The sequence below is a fragment of the Haliotis cracherodii genome, unplaced genomic scaffold (assembly GCF_022045235.1).
Source record: "Haliotis cracherodii isolate W230 unplaced genomic scaffold, xgHalCrac1.p SCAF_10, whole genome shotgun sequence".
NCBI classification, from domain to species: Eukaryota; Metazoa; Mollusca; class Gastropoda; order Lepetellida; family Haliotidae; genus Haliotis; species Haliotis cracherodii.
In genome coordinates this window covers 19,344,913-19,368,024 of record NW_027266265.1, presented here as the reverse complement: position 1 = coordinate 19,368,024, position 23,112 = coordinate 19,344,913, and the positions used below count along the sequence as shown (strand labels likewise).

Genomic DNA, 23,112 nt, shown 5'->3' with positions numbered 1-23,112 from the left:
CAGTGAGCACGAAAGGACGTTGACAATAAAGAACGCCAGATGGCGCTGCAATTTGTAAAACATTCAGAGTTTAATCTCCACAATGTGTTCATTATACATTATAAATACATGTATATATATGTGTGACGTCAGACAGTGGGTGCACGAGGAATGACGTAATACATTGTACACCTTGGCATGCAGTTATCATATACATGGCGGAACAAGCAGATTAAACTCGGAATGTTTTACAAATTGCAGCGCCATCTGGCGTTCTTTATTGTCAACATCCTTTCGTGCTCACTGACGTTCTTTATCGAAAACGTCCTTTCGTGCTCAATGACGTTCTTTCATACACGTTGTTCTTTCTTTTCTTATGACGTCTTTTCGTAACATTTGACTATTAATATTGCGTACTTTTGACATTTATTTCAACTTTGTATGTTTAACCCTCATCTGTTTGTTTTGTATTTTGACCTTTAGTAGTAACATTTAGTTCTTTATTCGTAATATACTAGCCACATAAAGAAACTGTGCACGGAGAAAATATAGATATAAGGGCACACCGTCCATATATGAAATATAGGTTTGAACACAGCAATTATTGGAGACATTCAAACGCTCATGCACGTGCCATGCGATATGACGTCATTGCTGGGGGCCTATGGACGTGCAATGTGTTACTGCACGTGCATCCTGTGCAGCTGTACACAGCATGTGCAACTCAAAATTCGATGTCACTTTGGAAAGCATGATCTGTGGTCATTCAAAAATTCAAAACTTCTCAGGCGCAGACACAAGCATATCACAAACAAATCATGCCAAGATTGACAACTGCACAGCGTCATGAAGCCATTGGAATGATCCGAGCGGGAATGAGGCAACAACAGATGGCAACACATTTCCAATGCCATCGAAACACGATATCGGCATTGGTGAGGCGTTATCAGAACACAAATGACGTTGCCGACCACCCACGTTCAGGACAGGACAGGACAGATGGATTCGAGTTACACATCTCCGACACAGGTTCCAAATGGCAGTAACGACGTCCCCGACAATTCCTGGACTGCGCCGTATCCATCCCAACACTGTCAGGAATCGTTTACGTCAGTATGGGATTCGACCACGACGCCCTGCCATACGTCCCATCCTGACACACCGTCATCGCGTCAACCGTCTAAGATGGTGTCAAAAACATTTTTGCCAACCTAGAATATGGTGGAAAAATGTTGTCTTTATAAAGGAATCGAGGTTCAACATTTCCCACAGTGACGGGCGCCAACGTGTCTACCGGCGTTACGGAGAACGTTATGCACGCAACTGTATTGTGGAGAGGAATCGTTTTGGAGGTGGCTCTGTGATGATTTGGGGTGGGATAACAGCACGGCAGCGAACCCCTTTGGTGGTTGTTCAGGGCAATCTCACCGGTGTTGGCTACAGAGATCAGATTCTGAGGCCTGTGGTCATTCCTTTCCTGCAACGTCATGGCCCGAGATTGACATTTCAACAGGACAACGCTCGTCCTCACATGGCTAGGGTCGCAATGGATTTCCTTCACCATAACAATGTCATGTTACTGCCATGGCCTGCAAATTCTCCAGATCTCTCCCCAATAGAGCATGTGTGGGATGAAATGGAGCGCCGTCTGCGTCGTCTTCCACATCCTCCAGATAACGTCCGTGACTTGGCACAGGATTTAAGGAGGATATGGCAGGCCATTCCCCAGGCCTTCCATGCCCATTTGGTGGACTCCATGCGTCGCCGATGCACTGCTGTGATTCACGCACAGGGTGGTCATACCCGTTATTGACTTTGTGACTTTGTCGTTTGACCCCCTACTCCATTTTGATCTTCTTACGTCATCGTAACAGATGTTGTTCAGGTCCCGTTGACATTTTCTTATGGTCCGATCATTCAGCTGCTACAACGTCTGCATCATTTTATTCTTGCTGTGTTCTATTTCAATCCAAAATATATTTTCTCCGTGCACAGTTTCTTTATGTGGCTAGTATATTTGATCTTAATTGCGTACTTTTGTCCTTTTTTTCAACTTTGTATTTTTTGACCGAATGGCCGCCCATAGATCAGTCTCTATTATACCAGGACCGCCTCCGTGGTTTAGTGGTAGAGCGTCCGCCCGGAGAGCGGAAGGTCTGGGGTTCGATCCCCGGTCGCGTCATACCAAAAGACGTTAAAAGATGGTACTTGTTGTTACCCTGTCTGGCGCTGGGCATTAAGGGGCTAAAACAAGGACTGGTCGGCTCGAAGTCAGTATACTGTGTCTGAGTGGGGTATTCATGTTAAACTGCGGCATGGTATCTCAGTGAGCTAGCACTATAAATCGGCATCAGTCCGGACTAGTACAAGCAGCCACACAAACACACACACGTACATGCACGTCGCTATATAAGTGCAATAATCTTGGACGCGACGTTAAACCCCATGTCACCTCACCTCACCTCTAATATACCACCTTCACAACATTCTCATAATCATGTTGTTTTTCTTCAGAATTTCAGAATGATTCTGAGGGAGTGTGCACATTTTGGATGTGTTTTGTGTTTGTGTGTGACATTCCACCTGGTCACAAGCGACGGCACTATTGTGTCACAAGGTCGAGAGATGGTTGAAGACTTTTACAACAGGTTCAGCTCTCAAGAAGTGGATCTTGTGTGTATTCTAGACCGTTCGTCAAGTGTTCCTAGATCTGGATGGGAGTCCATGTTAAATTTTGTCCGTTCTCTGTTGGAATTTTTCACCCTTAGCCATGACAACACTCGCATCGCAATCATTTCTTTCAGCACAAGGGTCAGCATTGACATAAATGACCTTGATGAAGGTCGTGAAAACAAATGTTCTATGATGCTCAAAATTCAACTTCGGTTGGGTCAGAAGATAATGTCTGGATACACTGCAACAAATGAGGCACTGAGAAATGCTAAGTCAATCCTTTTAAACTCGAGACGCAGTGCCAAGAAAGCTGTGTTTGTGTTGACTGATGGGAAGTCCAACATCGGTCCAGCTCCGGTCCAGGCATCTATTGAACTGCGGTCACTCAGGTGGGACCCGGGCTGGAATATAACTGCCCGTGGCCCCCAACTGGAGATATATGCCTTCGGGGTGAAGGATGCCTACATGCCAGAGTTACGGACCTTGGCCTCCCCTCTAAGCAACCACACCTATTTCCTACCTGACTTTAGGACGTTCGAGGAGCTGGCCAGATCACTTCATAATGGTACGTCCATGTTGCTTTCTATATTTTGAAATTGGTTATTTTGATATATTATTTGTATAATGTTTTTGCTCAAACTTGAGCTTTGCTGCTGTTGCAACGGTTATTCTCACACAGATATTTCAGACGTCATACCTGATGTACCTACTATATATAGCCCTGGGTATTTTTCTGACATATGACTGAACGTACTTGAAGGTCAAGGTAGTTGTTACTGGAAAGAAGTGACCTGTATCGCCTTTTGGACATGCGCGGGGGTGTTTGTCACAATATGCAGTATTCTTAACAACTGATTAGGTTGTCTGAGAGTGAAGAAGACGTCTGTTGAAAATCTATGGATTCTTTTCTGCTGATGTTAACCAAATTCCAAGAATAATGGCTGTGATGTAATAGAGTTACATGCTATAACTATTGTTTGATTTCTGGTATCCCTCTTAATATAAAAAAGTAGCTGGAACATTGATAAAAGTGGTGCAAAGCACAACTCACTCACTCTTGTAATACAGACACCTTTTTAGTTTGATATATATACTATCACCCTGGTTTGAAAAACAGGGGGATATAGCGATCAGCTGTGCGTTAGTTTTCCAATTTCCGGAGCAGAACTGCAAAGCCGTTACATATTTCTTGTTGAAACTTTCTATATAGATCAGTCTAGTTGGGAACAGGTGCCTATTGATGATTTGGGATGTTTATTCTCATTTAGTTTGTTTTCATAATTTTAATAATGAAAACAGGATGTTTTTCATTGCCGGAAAAAACTCTAAACTGTTAAATATTTCTAGATGAAACAGGCTTTACAGATCATCCTAGTGGTGAAATGGTGCCTTTTGATGATTTAGGATTTTTATTTTTTTATTTTTTTTAATGTTTTCATGACGACAAGTTGGACTTAATGAAAATGAGGGTAGTGATTGTTTCCGAAGCAGAACTCCTAAACTGTTAAATATTTCTTGTTGAAACTATCTATATAGATTGTGCCTTTTGAAGATTTGGGATTTTGAAAAATACTGAACAGCATTATTTTTTTTCTTCACTGAACTGAAGGTATCCAATGGCAATGAACCAAAAGTGGGGTATTAATAGCCAAACTTGATTTCCAAATTGCACCAGACCAGGGGGATATGTCATAAGCTGATGGCTCTTGTTCTTTGTCAGAGATAAATAGAGAATACTACACTCATTCTCGTTAGATACCATTTTTACGAAACGAGTGGACTTTCTATGGTATCTGACCGAGCGAAAGCGAGGTCAGATACCATAGAAAGTTCACGAGTTTCGTAAAAATGGTATCTAACGAGAATGAGTGTGGTATTTTATTTATTACCCACGTTAAATATATATTTAAGTGTAAATACATAACAACTTTCGTTCGTTGACAGACCAAACTGAAACCGGTTGCAAAATCTGGTTGCGCATGAATATTGATATATGACCAAATATGGGCATTGTTGACATGTTTATGCATACGCATTAACAACATGCGCCTGCTGTTCTGTTTGCAAACAAACCAGCACCGACGCTCAAGATCCTTTTGGAAGAAAGTCTTCAACTTTTGGTAATTCAAGCGCCATGTTGAAAGTACGCAGGACACCGATAAGAAAATTTGAAATGTCACATTAGCGCCGCGCTTTGAATATCGGACCAACAGTCGGTCACACTGCCGGGGTCCTGTCTGTGCAATCAAAATGGTTCGGTTTCCTTGATCTATCAGCTGAATTATATCATATTCGTACCATTTTGGAAGAGGGATTTCAGACTGTTCGCCAAAGACATTCATGTTAACTGTACCACCCTTTACTGAAGACGTGAAAATCAACAAACTCAAGTCTGCTTGCATGTCAGTGACAGCTTCGAACGATCGAAGGGCAAGGTCGCCACCGGAATAAGAAAAGACAACCGCGATCCACTCACAGCGTTTTACGCTAGAGATAGGGAATGTTACTGTTCACATTTGGGATGTTTGGGGCCACAAAATCAGAAGTCAGGCACACTTCCACGGAGTTTTCGGATGATTTTTATCGGAACTGTGAACTTTAAGTGATCTGGTCGTGCTGTCGTGTTCGTTCATTCATGAACAACACCTACCGAAACAGCGCCACAAAATACGCTTCAAAGGGGACACCGATGGCACAACCGGATCATCCCAAGTAAGTCTAGATATCTGTCCAGACAGTTTAAACAGACTTCATTTCACCACGCTTATCCTTTTACGTTAAATCAAATTGAAAGTTGCGAAAATGGTCGGGTGCGTCACGCTCAAGGGACGCGCTCGATCGGCAGTCGTACATTGTAAATCGATTTATAGATCTAGCTCGATTATACGTCTGTAGGAGCTCTATGCATAACTTATATTGAATGCAAATCGAATTTGATGCGTGTGACTATCTTGTTTGGTTTAATAAAGTGTTTGTAAATATCTCTCGTTCTCATTAATTTCTTCAGTTCTGCCTTGTCTCGCGATTTTTTATGAATGAAAAAAGTAGTCCCGGTGTGACAGAGGTCACGGTTATCCAATCAAAACGAATAAAACAAGGTCAACCTTGTACGACACACGTGTGACGTACGGATTTAGTATCTTACCACCTGTATCTTCACCACGTGGGTAATAATTTATGTTATGTCACATATTGCCAGTGTTTTTTCTATTCAAATTTAAAGAATAATACAGTAAGAAGGTACAATGCAGGATAAAAAGTCTTTTATTTTAACTTAATTAGGATTTTATTCTTCTGCATTTCACTAGGGCAAATTTGTAAGGATGACGTGTGTGATTTCAGGTAAAAATTCAAACTGTTTTGGCATTGTCATATTGTTATGTTCATCGTAATGCATTCGTAAATATTTCTTGAAGCAACCTCCCTCTTTCCCTGAGAAGCATCACTAGGACACTTTGGGCTACTGCATCAGAACTGGTTCTTACTGGAAGTGTAGAACTGATCACAATGTAATATCGGAACTGACAAGTAATATTTTGCTACAAAATATCTTTAGAAATATAAATGCAATTATTATGTGGAGATTATTATACAAGCCTGGGTGTTATACTGATTTTACCAAATTTCCTGAGCGAGAGCGAGTGTAATACATGAATTCTGACACAAGTTTCATAAAATCAGAATGACACACATGTGTGTGTAATAATTTCTTTATTACCCATTCTTCCTTAATCTTTTTGAGCTCCCCTTTAGAAAAATGTAGTGAACACTGCCTCTGCCCTGGAAAAGCACAATTTGTTGAATGACGTCAACTATCTTCAGCTATGACGTCATTAATAGTTGTGACGTCATTCCGACCTTACATTACAATAAATTTGAATGACATCAACAATGCGGATGACGGAAACAATACGCTGGTGTGCGAGAAGTGTTATTTGGACTAGCAGACATAAAATCTTTATGAATTGGGTTATTTCTAACCCTATGGGTAATAAAGTGTCTTGTTGTTGTAAGACAAGTGTTGTTATACTGTCCACTACTTGTGTTGTGTACGGTAGGTGAGCAGCGGGAGACTTGGGACGTCGTCAGCAACATGATGCTGTGTGAGAACCAGTGTTCCGCCAATGCTGTGTGCACCTGCACCACACGCTCAGGACAGTACCTCTGTGTGTGTAAACCTGGTTACTATGGAAATGGATTTACCTGTGCAGGTACATGTATTCTGATTTCTGAAGTTTAGGTGCAGTGATATGTCATTTTGCAAAAATCATGCTTTATTTTGATTAGAAGCTCCTTTTAAATCTGATGATTTTCAACAAATATGCCTGAGACTTCACTCCATGTATCCATGTGAGAGACTTCACTCCATGTATCCATGTGAGAGACTTCACTCCATGTATCTAGGTGAGAGACTTCACTCCATGTATCTAGGTGAGAGACTTCACTCCATTTATCCATGTGAGAGACTTCACTCCATGTATCCATGTGAGAGACTTCACTCCATGTATCTAGGTGAGAGACTTCACTCCATGTATCCATGTGAGAGACTTCACTCTATGTATCTAGGTGAGAGACTTCACTCCATGTATCTAGGTGAGAGACTTCACTCCATGTATCTAGGTGAGAGACTTCACTCCATGTATCCATGTGAGAGACTTCACTCCATGTATCGAGGTGAGAGACTTCACTCCATGTATCCATGTGAGAGACTTCACTCCATGTATCTAGGTGAGAGACTTCACTCCATGTATCTAGGTGAGAGACTTCACTCCATGTATCTATGTGAGAGACTTCACTCCATGTATCTAGGTGAGAGACTTCACTCCATGTATCTAGGTGAGAGACTTCACTCCATGTATCCATGTTAGAGACTTCACTCCATGTATCTATGTGAGAGACTTCACTCCATGTATCTAGGTGAGAGACTTCACTCCATGTATCCATGTGAGAGACTTCACTCCATGTATCGAGGTGAGAGACTTCACTCCATGTATCCATGTGAGAGACTTCACTCCATGTATCTAGGTGAGAGACTTCACTCCATGTATCTAGGTGAGAGTCTCATCCATGTATCTATGTGAGAGACTTCACTCCATGTATCTATGTGAGAGTCTTCACTCCATGTATCTATGTGAGAGACTTCACTCCATGTATCGAGGTGAGAGACTTCACTCCATGTATCTAGGTGAGAGACTTCACTCCATGTATCTAGGTGAGAGACTTCACTCCATGTATCTAGGTGAGAGTCTTCACTCCATGCATCTAGGTGAGAGACTTCACTCCATGTATCTAGGTGAGAGACTTCACTCCATGTATCTAGGTGAGAGACTTCACTCCATGTATCCATGTGAGAGACTTCACTCCATGTATCCATGTGAGAGACTTCACTCCATGTATCCATGTGAGAGACTTCACTCCATGTATCTATGTGAGAGACTTCACTCCATGTATCTAGGTGAGAGACTTCACTCCATGTATCTAGGTGAGAGACTTCACTCCATGTATCTAGGTGAGAGACTTCACTCCATGTATCCATGTGAGAGACTTCACTCCATGTATCTATGTGAGAGACTTCACTCCATGTATCTAGGTGAGAGACTTCACTCCATGTATCTAGGTGAGAGTCTGCAAGTTACTGTGACCTTTTGAGACAGTTTCTTAAGTACCAACAAGGCAAATATGATGGTGAAATAGACAAATCACTCATTACCAGAGTAGTGTACTTAATGTTTTTCAGTATGTGTACTGAATATGGCTAAAACTATGGTATTGTGGGCAAATGGATTTTTACTTTCAACATACACCATGACAAGGGAAAGAATTTACTTGATTTTTATGCAACTGCTTCACTTCATATCAGCTATAGATTGATATTCAATACATCATGAGAGTACACCAATACATGAATACCATCCCAGCAGCCCTGTGTATGGTGTATGTATGTTTGTCTGCTGTGACTAGAGTGTCCGAGGGGAACGTACAAGGACAGTCTGAGCCCCCACCTGTGTGTCCCCTGTCCCTCCAACTCCACCACCCTGCTCCCTGGGGCGATCAACCGGGACCACTGTGTGTGTCGGGCTCCATACCATCAGGATTCTATCAGGAAGACATGTGAATGTGAGTAGCTCTCACCATACAGCAGCAACAGTAAGAGGATAGGGTAAGAGGTGAACCATTGAGAGGTGCAACAGTATCAGGGGCAACATTAAGAGATGCAACAGTATCAGGGGCAACATTAAGAGCTGCAACAGTATCAAGGGCAACATTAAGAGATGCAACAGTACCAGGGGCAACATTAAGAGATGCAACAGTATCAGGGGCAACATTAAGAAATGCAACAGTACCAGGGGCAACATTAAGAGATGCAACAGTATCAGATGCAACATTAAGAAATGCAACAGTACCAGGGGCAACATTAAGAGATGCAACAGTATCAGATGCAACATTAAGAAATGCAACAGTCACAGGGGCAACATTAAGAGATGCAACAGTATCAGGGGCAACATTAAGAGATGCAACAGTACCAGGGGCAACATTAAGAGATCCAACAGTATCAGGGGCAACATTAAGAGATGCAACAGTACCAGGGGCAACATTAAGAGATGCAACAGTATCAGGGGCAACATTAAGAGATGCAACAGTATCAGGGGCAACATTAAGAGATGCAACATTATCAGGGGCAACATTAGGAGATCCAACAGTATCAGGGGCAACATTAAGAAATGCAACAGTACCAGGGGCAACATTAAGAGATGCAACAGTATCAGGGGCAACATTAAGAAATGCAACAGTATCAGGGGCAACATTAAGAGATGCAACAGTATCAGATGCAACATTAATAAATGCAACAGTACCAGGGGCAACATTAAGAGATGCAACAGTATCAGATGCAACATTAAGAAATGCAACAGTAGCAGGGGCAACATTAAGAGATGCAACAGTATCAGGGGCAACATTAAGAGATGCAACAGTACCAGGGGCAACATTAAGAGATCCAACAGTATCAAGGGCAACATTAAGAAATGCAACAGTATCAGGGGCAACATTAAGAGATGCAACATTATCAGGGGCAACATTAAGAGATGCAACAGTACCAGGGGCAACATTAAGAGATGCAACAGTTTCAGGGGCAACATTAAGAGATCCAACAGTATCAGGGGCAACATTAAGAGATGCAACAGTATCAGGTGCAACATTAAGAAATGCAACAGTACCAGGGGCAACATTAAGAGATGCAACAGTATCAGGGGCAACATTAAGAGATGCAACAGTATCAGGGGCAACATTAAGAGATGCAACAGTATCAGGGGCAACATTACGAGGTGCAACAGTATCAGGGGCAACATTAAGAGATGCAACAGTATCAGGGGCAACATTAAGAGATGCAACATTATCAGATGCAACATTAAGAAATGCAACAGTACCAGGGGCAACATTAAGTGATGCAACAGTATCAGGGGCAACATTAAGTGATGCAACAGTATCAGATGCAACATTAAGAGATGCAACAGTATCAGATGCAACATTAAGAAATGCAACAGTATCAGGGGCAACATTACGAGATGCAACAGTTTCAGGGGCAACATTAAGAGATGCAACAGTATCAGGGGCAACATTAAGAGATGCAACATTATCAGGGGCAACATTACGAGGTGCAACATTAACAGGTGCAACAGTATCGAGGGCAACTTTGAGAGTTGCAGCATCTGTTGGTCACAGGTTGAAATGACAGATATAAGAACATTAGCCTTCCAGTAACTTGTGGTTTCAGTAAAGTGGTAAATGCTTTCCATCTACATTACGTTTGACTTACTACTGACTTTTTTACACCTGAATGAACTGAAGTACTCACTCACAGTTAGCTGTGTGTATCTGTGGGACATTAAAGTAATCAGTTGCCCCATGCTGTTAACCAAGGTGTGACATAGTCCACTGAAAGAAACTTTATAAAAATTTGGTTGTGGAATTTGGCAAGATCTTCAATGAACTTCGAATAATTTTGCACCAGTTTCCTGAAGGATAAAGCGACAGAATGATTGCTAAGACCTACTGAACATAGCACATGCGTAAAACTGCCTTGTGACAGACTGCTCATGTGTGTGGCATTGATTACATTGGTACATGCTCACACCATCACCCACTGATATCCTTGACCTTGACGGTCATTGGTATGTACATGACCAAACAGAATGAAAAATTCTTTTACAGTTTTTAATCTTACCGAGATGCAGTCATAATAATGTTATGGGCGTTCTTTCAGTGAGGTCATGTCCAGAACTACCCGATGTAGATCAGGCCCACAAGTTCAATGTGATTGGTCGAATCCGAGATGAGGTCATTGACACCGGGTCTCCGTGTTATAACACTCCGGAGACATCCTGTCACTACAAGTGTGACGTGGGATATCGACTCGGAGGCCACCCAGGTCTCATTTGTAACATGAATGGTACTTGGTCTGGACAGGTGCCCCAGTGCCAAGGTCAGTGTTCTGTTGATGTGATATACTGTATGTTGCCATGGCAATGCAGGTGAGTGCTCATGTAACATACTGCATGGAGCGTTACTGGTTTAAGACATTTGTCAGTCAGTTGTAGCTTTGATTTTCATTGTTGTTATACGTGGAGATTGGCCAATTCCTGCTTTATTAGGGAAGGAATGTATGCTCCTGAACACGCACATTATATGTAGCATTAATATGTAATATCTGTGTAAAATCTGCTCAAGGTGTCATTGAACAGCCTGATTGCATTTGTGTGGTGGACAGTGGTTGACAGTTGAATGGCCTGATTGTGATGTTCCACCACCTCCATGGTTGGGTGGTAGAGTGTCTGCCAGAGTGTCATTGTACAAATAGATCTTAATGCTAATACCTTAACATAGACTTATGACTATGACAATCGTAGCTCTGAAGTTGTTTTGTACAACAGCACCCTGGAGAGCAGAAGGTCGGGGTTTCAATCCCTGGCCTCGTCATACCAAAAGATGTTAAAAGTTGGTACTTGTTGTTATCCTGCCTGGTGCTCGGCATTAAGGGGCTAAAATAAGAACTACCGGTAGGCACCTCTGGGTGTCAATATACTTTGTCTGAGTGGGTTATTCATGTTAACTGTGACATGGTACCTGAGATGGCTGGCACTATAACATAGGGATTAGTCCGTATCAGTACAAGCCAACACACACATGCATGCACATTGATATGTGAGTGCAATCATCTTGAACTTGAGGTTAAACCCCATTTCTCTTCACCTTGTGTGATGTTCCAGTTGTTGATTGTCGGACGTTGGATTACCACGGAAACCAGGTCAGCCATGGAGACGTCACCTACATCAACACCACCACCACCTACCTGTCTGTTGTCCGTGTACGCTGTCATGAGGGCTGGCGACTGTTTGGCAGCGCTACGCGGCAGTGTACCACAAATGGAATATGGTCTGACAGGGCTGCTACATGTATAGGTAAACCCGGGATCCTACTCACCTTGACACTCATAGCTGAAGGCCCAGGTGCATGGGACTGGCCACTAGCATTATGACTGGAGCATGAAATGTGCAGCTATCTTACGCTACTATTGTTTGTTTGTTTGTAGTTTTATGCTGCAATCAGCAATATTCCAGCTATATGACGTCGGTCTGTAAATAATCAAGCCTAGACCAGACAATCCAGTGATTGATATCTTGAGCACCGATATTAATCAAATTGGGATCGATGACATGCATCAACCAAAATCAGCGAGTCTGACCACCCTTGTTTTCCTCTTACGACAAGCATGGGTTGCTGAAGACCCGGATCTTCTCTTACACTACTAAGAGGTTGAAGTTGACATGACCTGATGTCTTTAGAAAGTGAGTGAGTTGGGTTTAATGCCGTTTTTAACAGTATTCCAGTTTTATCACGGCGTGTCAGCTTAATGTGGGAGGAAAGCCCGAAGTGATGCAGGTCTCAGATGTTTACCACTTTGGTGAAATCCACAAGCATGGGTATGGCGCTGACAAACCTGGAAACATAATCGGGGCGAACCAGGATTCAAACTCACAATCATAGGTTTCTGGCGTGCCCAAGGGATGCAACTCTGCACAGCGAATAGTGGCACCTTAGACAACTGGGCCATCGGTGCCACCTCTAAAGAAAGAAATGTTGTATGAGTGACTAATATCTTTACATGAGCAGTACAATTATAATCTCTTAAATTCCTTGTATTTATGTGTAAGCATTTCAGTTATGATCATGCCAGCAAGTCAATAAAAAACCCAACTTTGAAAATCTTTAAGAACTGATTCTCAGAAATCACAAGGCCAGAGAGCTGTAACTTTTAGAGGATGTCCAGAACCATTATGTTACTCGGATTTGTTCATAGAATTGACCTATGGAGATATTTTTTAATTGAAAGAATATTCTTCAGTTATGGAAAATATTTAATCATCATCTTCTCAAAACTAAAACTGCTGGAGGAGATGTAGGACTGCATTAGGGTTCAGATTTAATCATCACATGTTGATTAAAAATGAAACTTTTGTTCTTAGATATTCAGCGACTGAGGTAAAATTGTGTGTGAGGGATAGTGATTCTAAGTTACTTTTAACAATGTCATTTTACCTTAAATTCAACTTACCGGGGGTACATGGATTGTACCTTGGGGGCAGCAGTTTGCCTTGGCAGCATTATACATGTATATGTTTAAATGCCCCTGCAGAGGCACGCTGCCAAGCTATTCAGCCACCCCCCGGGGGGTCAGTCCAGGGGATGGAGTGCTCCAGGACCCGCCAGCTCCCTGGTACTGTGTGCACCCTGTCCTGCAGGGCCGGCTACACCCAGACAGGCCCACCCCAGCGGACATGTTCATCACGCGGAACCTGGGACACCGTGGAAGATACTATTTGTGTTGGTAGGAACACAACTCATTTGAACCTTACTCCCAAACATTATTATCATACATAATTATAAATGGAATCAGAAAAATAGATATTTAGGACACCGATATCTAGCCCTGACAATGTTATCTGGTATGGCTGTGTACATCAAGCAAAATATTGATTAATTTACATTTTTAGACTCATTATGATGTTCACATTATCCACCACAAGTTGGTGTGCTGCCGTTCTGATCATACTTTGCAAGCTGCTGAATCACTAAGCCTCCATTTCAGATACTGAATCCCCAACAATCACATGCCCCCCCGACATCCGCACACCGGTCACCACAGCCAACTACGCCATTGTCCACTGGGATGCTAAATCTCCACAGTACTCTGACAACTCCGGGGATGCTAACCTCCGGCTGCAGGTGATCGGGTTGAGAACATCCCCGGCTCACTTGGCAGTGGGCTATCATCAGATCAACTACCAGGTGCAAGATGCTGCAGGCAACGAGGCCTTCTGCACTCGGGGCATACATGTTGTGGGTGAGGCAGTCGTAGCTCATCTAGAAATTCAGATTGAAAAGATTGCTGAAAAGGTTGGCTTTATTTAATAGTCCAGCTGCATATGCAGGTTGAAAGGTTCTTGTTTTGTGATTTGTACATCGTTTTTCTGATCTATGTTGCAACATTTCAGAGAAGATAATCAGGATGGATTCTTGTCCGGGGAGCATTGTGAAGAGCAATGTTCTGGGGTCTGGTCAAGTGGTCAACTGGACATCCCCAGTGTTCCGTGACAACAATAACAACACCATTCCCTTCATTTGCTCCATTCCTAATGGATCAGTGTTTCCAATTGGAACAAGGAATGTCCGTTGCACACCACAGGACACTGTGCAGAACCTTCCCATCTGTGTGTTCTCCGTCACGCTGGAAGGTACGTGCTTCCATTCAGGAAGTAGCGAGTGGACATGTTGTTAGGCATTGAGAGTGATATGGTTAGAATCTCTGGGGTTGGCATGGGTGAGATCAGACTGGGACATACCGTACATAATATAAGATCACTTGCACATAATGTTTATAAAGAGCAGTTGGACATAATATAAGAGCATGTATTCATTTTCAAATTAATGTCAGACATAGTTTGCTGAGTAGCAGCTTCAAGACACTGTAAATCTGGAAAGTTTGGTGAACAGGAAAGTAAAACAAAAACTGCAGGTGACACACACTTGCAATAGTTTCATGACACAGTTATTTTTGCAGAACAACAACAAACAAAAGACGTAAGGAGTCATATATTTTCTTAATTCACTTCCACATATTGTCAAACAGCCAGTACATGATTAAACAAGTAATCACTCACATCCTGTGTTTCTCTAATTACACATTGTCACTCAGTGACAACAGTCTAATTGTCTAAGTTCCCTCACCTGCCTCTCATCAAGTTGTTGACGTATCACTGAGTAGTCCAGATATACGCCAGCCAGGTGATACTGTTAGATAAACACGCTACTCCAACCTCCCTTGTCAACTACGATAACACATGCATCTATAGTTGAAAAAACACTGACTGTCACTGAGTTACCATTTCATTATGCAGCTTCCTACTTGTAAAAAATGACACATACAAATGTATCTTTGATTTTTAGTAATCTTAACCGGGTGTTGCAAAACTTTCCAGATTCACAGTTAGAGTCAGTGTTAGCCACTCACAGAAACTTCATGGGGGAAAACTTTCCAGATTCACAGTTAAAGTCAGTGTTAGCCACTCACAGTAACTTCATGGGGCAAAACTTTCCAGATTCACAGTTAAAGTCAGTGTTAGCCACTCACAGTAACTTCATGGGGCAAAACTTTCCAGACACAGTTAGAGTCAGTGTTAGACACTCACAGTAACTTCATGGGGCAAAACTTTCCAGACACAGTTAAAGTCAGTGTTAGCCACTCACAGTAACTTCATGGGGCAAAACTTTCCAGATTCACAGTTAAAGTCAGTGTTAGCCACTCACAGTAACTTCATGGGGGAAAACTTTCCAGATTCACAGTTAAAGTCAGTGTTAGCCACTCACAGTAACTTCATGGGGCAAAACTTTCCAGATTCACAGTTAAAGTCAGTGTTAGCCACTCACAGTAACTTCATGGGGCAAAACTTTCCAGACACAGTTAAAGTCAGTGTTAGCCACTCACAGTAACTTCATGGGGCAAAACTTTCCAGATTCACAGTTAAAGTCAGTGTTAGCCACTCACAGTAACTTCATGGGGCAAAACTTTCCAGATTCACAGTTAAAGTCAGTGTTAGCCACTCACAGTAACTTCATGGGGCAAAACTTTCCAGACACAGTTAAAGTCAGTGTTAGCCACTCACAGTAACTTCATGGGGCAAAACTTTCCAGATTCACAGTTAAAGTCAGTGTTAGCCACTCACAGTAACTTCATGGGGCAAAACTTTCCAGACACAGTTAAAGTCAGTGTTAGCCACTCACAGTAACTTCATGGGGCAAAACTTTCCAGATTCACAGTTAAAGTCAGTGTTAGCCACTCACAGTAACTTCATGGGGCAAAACTTTCCAGATTCACAGTTAAAGTCAGTGTTAGCCACTCACAGTAACTTCATGGGGCAAAACTTTCCAGATTCACAGTTAGAGTCAGTGTTAGCCACTCACAGTAACTTCATGGGGCAAAACTTTCCAGACACAGTTAAAGTCAGTGTTAGCCACTCACAGTAACTTCATGGGGCAAAACTTTCCAGATTCACAGTTAAAGTCAGTGTCAGCCACTCACAGTAACTTCATGGGGCGAAACTTTCCAGATTCACAGTTAGAGTCAGTGTTAGCCACTCACAGTAACTTCATGGGGGAAAACTTTCCAGACACAGTTAAAGTCAGTGTTAGCCACTCACAGTAACTTCATGGGGCAAAACTTTCCAGACACAGTTAGAGTCAGTGTTAGACACTCACAGTAACTTCATGGGGCAAAACTTTCCAGACACAGTTAAAGTCAGTGTTAGCCACTCACAGTAACTTCATGGGGCAAAACTTTCCAGATTCACAGTTAAAGTCAGTGTTAGCCACTCACAGTAACTTCATGGGGGAAAACTTTCCAGATTCACAGTTAAAGTCAGTGTTAGCCACTCACAGTAACTTCATGGGGCAAAACTTTCCAGATTCACAGTTAAAGTCAGTGTTAGCCACTCACAGTAACTTCATGGGGCAAAACTTTCCAGATTCACAGTTAAAGTCAGTGTTAGCCACTCACAGTAACTTCATGGGGCAAAACTTTCCAGATTCACAGTTAAAGTCAGTGTTAGCCACTCACAGTAACTTCATGGGGCAAAACTTTCCAGATTCACAGTTAAAGTCAGTGTTAGCCACTCACAGTAACTTCATGGGGCAAAACTTTCCAGATTCACAGTTAAAGTCAGTGTTAGCCACTCACAGTAACTTCATGGGGCAAAACTTTCCAGATTCACAGTTAAAGTCAGTGTTAGCCACTCACAGTAACTTCATGGGGCAAAACTTTCCAGACACAGTTAAAGTCAGTGTTAGCCACTCACAGTAACTTCATGGGGCAAAACTTTCCAGATTCACAGTTAAAGTCAGTGTTAGCCACTCACAGTAACTTCATGGGGGAAAACTTTCCAGACACAGTTAGAGTCAGTGTTAGCCACTCACAGTAACTTCATGGGGGAAAACTTTCCAGACACAGTTAGAGTCAGTGTTAGCCACTCACAGTAACTTCATGGGGCAAAACTTTCCAGACACAGTTAAAGTCAGTGTTAGCCACTCACAGTAACTTCATGGGGCAAAACTTTCCAGATTCACAGTTAAAGTCAGTGTTAGCCACTCACAGTAACTTCATGGGGCAAAACTTTCCAGACACAGTTAAAGTCAGTGTTAGCCACTCACAGTAACTTCATGGGGCAAAACTTTCCAGACACAGTTAAAGTCAGTGTTAGCCACTCACAGTAACTTCATGGGGCAAAACTTTCCAGATTCACAGTCTTGAGTTCCATTTGGCCGTCTGTATTAGTCTTTTTGTTTCTTCTCAAACACTGATAGTCACTGAAGGTACGTTCAAAACTAGTTCCCAATTAAATGCCTTGACCTCAAGAGTTATAGCTAATTATGAAATTTTAACATTTTCAAAAAGTGCCCATCAGTCTTGTGCTTTTGTAGCAGTACAGTGGTTGTTGTATAAGTGCCTTGAGCTTTAAAGATGAAAAAGTATAGCGCTTGAGCAATAGAAAAAAACAAACAAGATACAATTACTTCCATGCTTGAAATACACTTGTATTGACTGAACTTTCAAAATTACTGACAACAACTTAAAATGCCCAGCACCCTCTCCATCTCTGCCTTCTGTTCCGTCTGTGGACATGATATGTCCTCTTCTACTTCCCCTCCTAGGTATTGTGTGTCGTCATCCCCGCGAGCCCCTGCACGGCAGTGTCACATGCTCGCAGTCATCGGACGCACTGACAATCTGCAGTGTCAAGTGTAACAACAACTATGACTTCTACAGTCAGCCGCAGCTCATCTACCGCTGTCTCAATGGACAGTGGGCACTCCGTCAGAGGGACACATGGTGGCCAGACTGTTCACGTATGTACATCAAGGGACAAAGCCCATTCCAAATGGGGCAGAACACTTGTAAAACGTAACCTGTAACTATACAGACCATAGATTTCCCCATGGATATCAATCGTTTTCAGTATTTGAATGCCCCTATGGGTATTCTGGGTTAGAATACATGCACAGTAACCAATGCTTGTCTCAAGAGTCAATGGGTCAGGCAAACTCATTAAAATCAGATCTTAGTTCTCGCAACCGCTAAACAAAGATCTGAGGACATCCCATTACGGGTCATGTCTCCAACAAGGAGGTGATATTAGCCAATCAGAAAGCAGCTTTCTTGTGCTTTATGGTACTTGTTTTAAACTTACGACTTCGCTTTGAAACATATTTTGACAAATTCTTGATTAAACATTTGAAAACGGAACAAATGAACTTTCTGGAATGGCCTAGACAGATGGCCTAGAGTGTATGGATTCAGTCATAAAGCCTGTAACTGTAGTTTGGAATACTGAGAGATATATGAGATATGAGATATAGCTGAAATGCTGCTTACAACTTTCATTCAAGATATGTGAGTGAGTGACCAGGGTCCTCATCTCCAGCCAGTGTGTTATGGGAATCTTGCTATGAACCATAGGTCTTGATCAGTCATAGGCTGAGATATTGCTGTTCTCTGGATAAAAGTGCAATGACTCATTTACCCCAAAACAGGGACAGTATCAGCTAATGGCGGAGCTGATATTCCCTAGAATTGATCCCTGTAGTTGTCCTAGCAGGATACCAACATGGACAGTAGCAGTGTCCTGGCTGACATGGTGTTGCCATTCCCACGACACATCACTCAAGCTATTAACCAACTGGTGTGTTTGACTTAGTTATTACAGGCAGACAGGTAAGTTTTCCTATTCAGGAATAGAGCAACACACACTCACTCACACAAGATCATATAGCTTCAAACTTTGGTATTAATGGTATCATTTGGCATGTGAGTTAACTCACTGTGTGTTTTACTATGTTTTTTATCTAAATATCACAAGAGGGTTACTCACTGCTGAATAAGACACACACAGCTTATTGATTCACTGATGAGCAAATTATTTCCAGGCACCAGACATCCGAGTCGTGCGAGGATGAAACCATATGCTGAATATTTCTACTACGGCGGGGTTTGTGAACAGAAGAAGGATGTGATTGCACAGAAGTTTGAAGAATGGATTCAGAGTCGCTCATGGGACGTGTGTGGCTCTGATTCCTGTCCACTAGATGATATCAAGGTGTCCTGTGGAGTTAACTCACGGAGGCGCAGGGAGGTCAGGTTACCTAGCAACAGATACCAAAGAAACAGTTCAAGAGACACGGCATCTTCTGGGAAAGCGTATTTTGAAAAGATAAATGGCATCCGAAGAGAACAATTAGGGAGAGAAATGTTGAAGACTCATCAAGCAGTTTCCAGATTCTTGACAGGAATTGTTTCTGGTACTTCTTCAAGGACAAGACAGAAAAGGAATAGTAAGGTTCCAGTCTCCCCTACAAATCTTAAGGAGGGACATTTTCCTATCCATGTTGGTAAAAGGAATCAAGGGGGCATTTTAGTGAATCCAACAGTGTTCATGCGATCTGGTGGCGATGAGGCATATGCTGATAACATCATGTTTGATGAACCGAATCCTGGTCTGGTTGATGCTGGTGGCTCGACAACAGTAGGAGTTCCATATGTCACTAATATTCATGAAGATTTTGACACCACAGCAAAAGACACTGGTCCTGCTGCTATATCTGAAGATAATCTGAGTGATGATCCTCTGCCCATGATAACAACGCCAAGATCTGATGATGGATCCACATCACTAAGACCTGAATCTGAAACACCTGATGCAGCATCATTCCAGTCAACAAGTCAGGAATACTCTACCAGGGACGACTCCTCGTCCACAGCACCTTCAATACTATCAACACAAATAACAACATCAGCTGACGCAGGACCTAGAGGTTCTGATGTCACTTCTCCCGGGACTGTGAACACTCGAAGTGGCAACACTATTGAGAGGGTCAAGATTGACTTTACTCTGACCCTGTCCTCCAACATGACGGACATGACCATTCAGGAGCAGCTGGTGGTAAAAGATCTCCTGTACAACATGGCTGACAATCTTGTCCATGTGCTGAATCAGAGCAGACTTGTCCTGGACAACTCCTCCTCCGACCTCCTCTTGCCAGCAGCACCTATGTACTATGACGAGCCTCAGTTTGATGACTGTGGACCGGGACTCATCACAAGAAACTCATATAACAGCAAGACATGTAGTAAGCCCTCATCTGGCTGGTGGCCTTAGCACCATCCTTCAGTCTGTCCATCTGTCCATTTACTTTTTGTCTTCTTCTCTGAACCAACTGAAGGATGAAACTTTAGGATGTGTAGTAGGAATCAGATCTATTCATGGTGTTAAAATGAAATGAACTTGTTGATATTCTTCTTCTAAGAAAAGTCTAAGTTTTAGGATCTGAAACATTCAATGATTATATGTTTTTGGTCACCTATGAAAAGAATTGTTGGTTGGTCGAAATTATGATTAAATGGGTCTATTTAAATGGAAAGACTAACATACAAACTTAGCTTTCCACATCCAAAAGCACAAGTAATCGACTCTCTAAATACATAGTGAATCTTATGACATGAAACATGCACCTTGATGTGGCTTTCGAATTGCATGGATCATGTTATTTAAAGCTGAAGATGATTTATTTGCTCTAACTGGAGACAAGAATACCTTTACCAGTTTATTGTTTAATGGGCTGACAAAGCTCGACTTAAAGAACTTGATTTAACTTGCACCAGGTACATGTTGTCATAAAACATTAATTTATCAAAGTTGCAACAGAGGCCGATCTGTTGCCTGTGTGACATTAATTAATGACTTATTTCTGGAAAACGTAATAGGAACATGTGCACACACTCTTGAAGTACCCAAAGTTTGATGATGTCAAGCCCACGAAAGCATGACAAATTACACACAACTGATATTAGAGCTACTATATCAAATAGCTGTCCTGTTTGTGGCAAGGGAGGACTTAGTCAACTTAGAAGCAAATACTTATTTTAACTGAACAGCTTTTGGTTATAAATTGTGTTGTCTATTTGTCCATTTTGGGAAGTTATTTTGTTATTGTTCTTCTGACAGTAATGTGCCCTGTAGGAACATACAGCATGAACAGGACCTGCATGGACTGTCCAGTTGGTCAGTTCCAAGACCTGGAGGGTCAGCTAGAGTGTCAGCAGTGTCCAGACAACACCACTACCATGGCAGAGGGGGCCACCAACAGCACGGACTGTCGAAGTAGGTGGAGTAGGAGGCATTGGAATTTGTACTGTGGCTGGATTCGAGGCAATAGTTGTGTCCCTTCATCTGCCAAGATCCACTAATCATGGGTTCAAATCGTTGTTAATGATCCTTCGTTTGTCAGTACCTTACTTTGGGCTGACACCCAGTGATAAACATCTATAAGCTGTTTCATCTGGGTTGACACCCTGTGATAAACATTTATAAGCTGTGTCACTTTGGGTTGATGCCCAGTGATAAACATCTATAAGCTGTGTCACTTTGGGCTGACACCCTGTGATAAACATCTATAAGCTGTGTCACTTTGGGTTGACGCCCAGTGATAAACATCTATAAGCTGTGTCACTTTGGGCTGACACCCTGAGATAAACATCTATAAGCTGTGTCACTTTGGGTTGATGCCAAGTGATAAACATCTATAAGCTGTTTCATCTGGGTTGACACCCAGTGATAAACATCTATAAGCTGTTTCACTTTTGGTTGACGCCCAGTTATGTCATTGAAGTAGTGTTCACACAGGCTTTAAACTGAAATCACTCACTCACTGGTTTGAAAATAGCTCCAGGTTTAGATGGGTCCTGTAGGGAGGTGATTCCTAGTTCAAGATTGGTGCCATAGTTTGTACAAGATAGGCTCTATTTAATATAAGATGTGTTAGAAGATGTCACAGGTAGCAGATAGGTTCTGTTTGAAGTAAGATCTGTTGTGATTTTCTGAAAGATAGATCTGTTAAAAGACAGTTTGTAGATGATAGATGCATAAGACGAGTTTCGCAAGATTATATATGGTTCCTATATGAAAATGGTGGCCCTAGTGGATGACCTTGTTACAAGGTTGGTTCTGCAGATTTGTGAAGGTAGTAAATTGTTCAAGTTGTACAAGCAAAGTTATAATTTCTGACCATTGCAGGTGTTTCAGATGAATGCCTCTGTCTGTTGATGTTGTTAGGAATGTGACAGAATGTCTCACCTGACATGTTCCAGCTCCGTGTGCACCAGGGTACAGCTCTTCATCTGGACTTGCCCCCTGCTTTCCATGTCCAGCTGGAACCTACCAGGAGATCCCAGCATCCCGAACATGTCTGGACTGCCCAGCGAACACGTCCACCCTCCACCAGGGGGCAGAGTCAGCAGGACAATGTCAACATGTTTGTTTACCTGGAAGTTATGGTCAGGGTGGCATTGAGCCGTGTGAGTTATGTCCCTTTGGTTCCTACCAACCACTGGGTGGCAGCACAGGCTGCCTACTCTGTCCTGGAACCAAAATGGCAAATACTACTGGAGCCATTTCTGAGGATCAGTGTGTTGGTAGGTAGCACATGTTCCAGAGAACACACACCCTGTTATTCCTTGTCATTTGGGAATACTTTCAAAAATAATTTCATTGTTTGAAGATCATTCTGGTTGTAAAAGTGTTGTATATATTCAATGGATAAGTGATGGTATACCTTATGATGATGAAAGCTGTAACCCTGAATGACTAGGTATACTCCACTTGTACAATGTGTCGGGTGTCATTTGGTAGTCCACCATCTTCTTATTGCTAGAATATTGTTGTCAGGGTTTCTAATATTCACTCACTCAATCTTTTTTGGAGACCGACTATTGTTTGAATTTGCACACACAATAATGTATTCTTTTGACAACGTCATGCAGCTTACTAGATGGAGAGACAACTTTGATTTCTCCAATATACT

General features: G+C 42.2%; 1 protein-coding gene across 1 annotated transcript in view; it reads left to right on the top strand.

Annotated features, from left to right (window-relative positions):
• LOC139454170 (sushi, von Willebrand factor type A, EGF and pentraxin domain-containing protein 1-like) overlaps positions 1-23,112 on the top strand; it is a 52,876-nt gene that overhangs the window by 12,253 nt on the left and 17,511 nt on the right. The window contains exons 2-13 of the mRNA XM_071235721.1: positions 2,494-3,217; positions 6,711-6,863; positions 8,614-8,769; positions 10,913-11,131; positions 11,916-12,107; positions 13,343-13,534; positions 13,796-14,050; positions 14,202-14,441; positions 17,911-18,105; positions 19,183-20,382; positions 21,258-21,413; positions 22,400-22,723. Of these exons, the coding sequence (XP_071091822.1) occupies positions 2,503-3,217; positions 6,711-6,863; positions 8,614-8,769; positions 10,913-11,131; positions 11,916-12,107; positions 13,343-13,534; positions 13,796-14,050; positions 14,202-14,441; positions 17,911-18,105; positions 19,183-20,382; positions 21,258-21,413; positions 22,400-22,723 (3,997 nt within the window). The 5' untranslated portion in view covers positions 2,494-2,502. The remainder of the gene's footprint in view (positions 1-2,493; positions 3,218-6,710; positions 6,864-8,613; positions 8,770-10,912; positions 11,132-11,915; positions 12,108-13,342; positions 13,535-13,795; positions 14,051-14,201; positions 14,442-17,910; positions 18,106-19,182; positions 20,383-21,257; positions 21,414-22,399; positions 22,724-23,112) is intronic.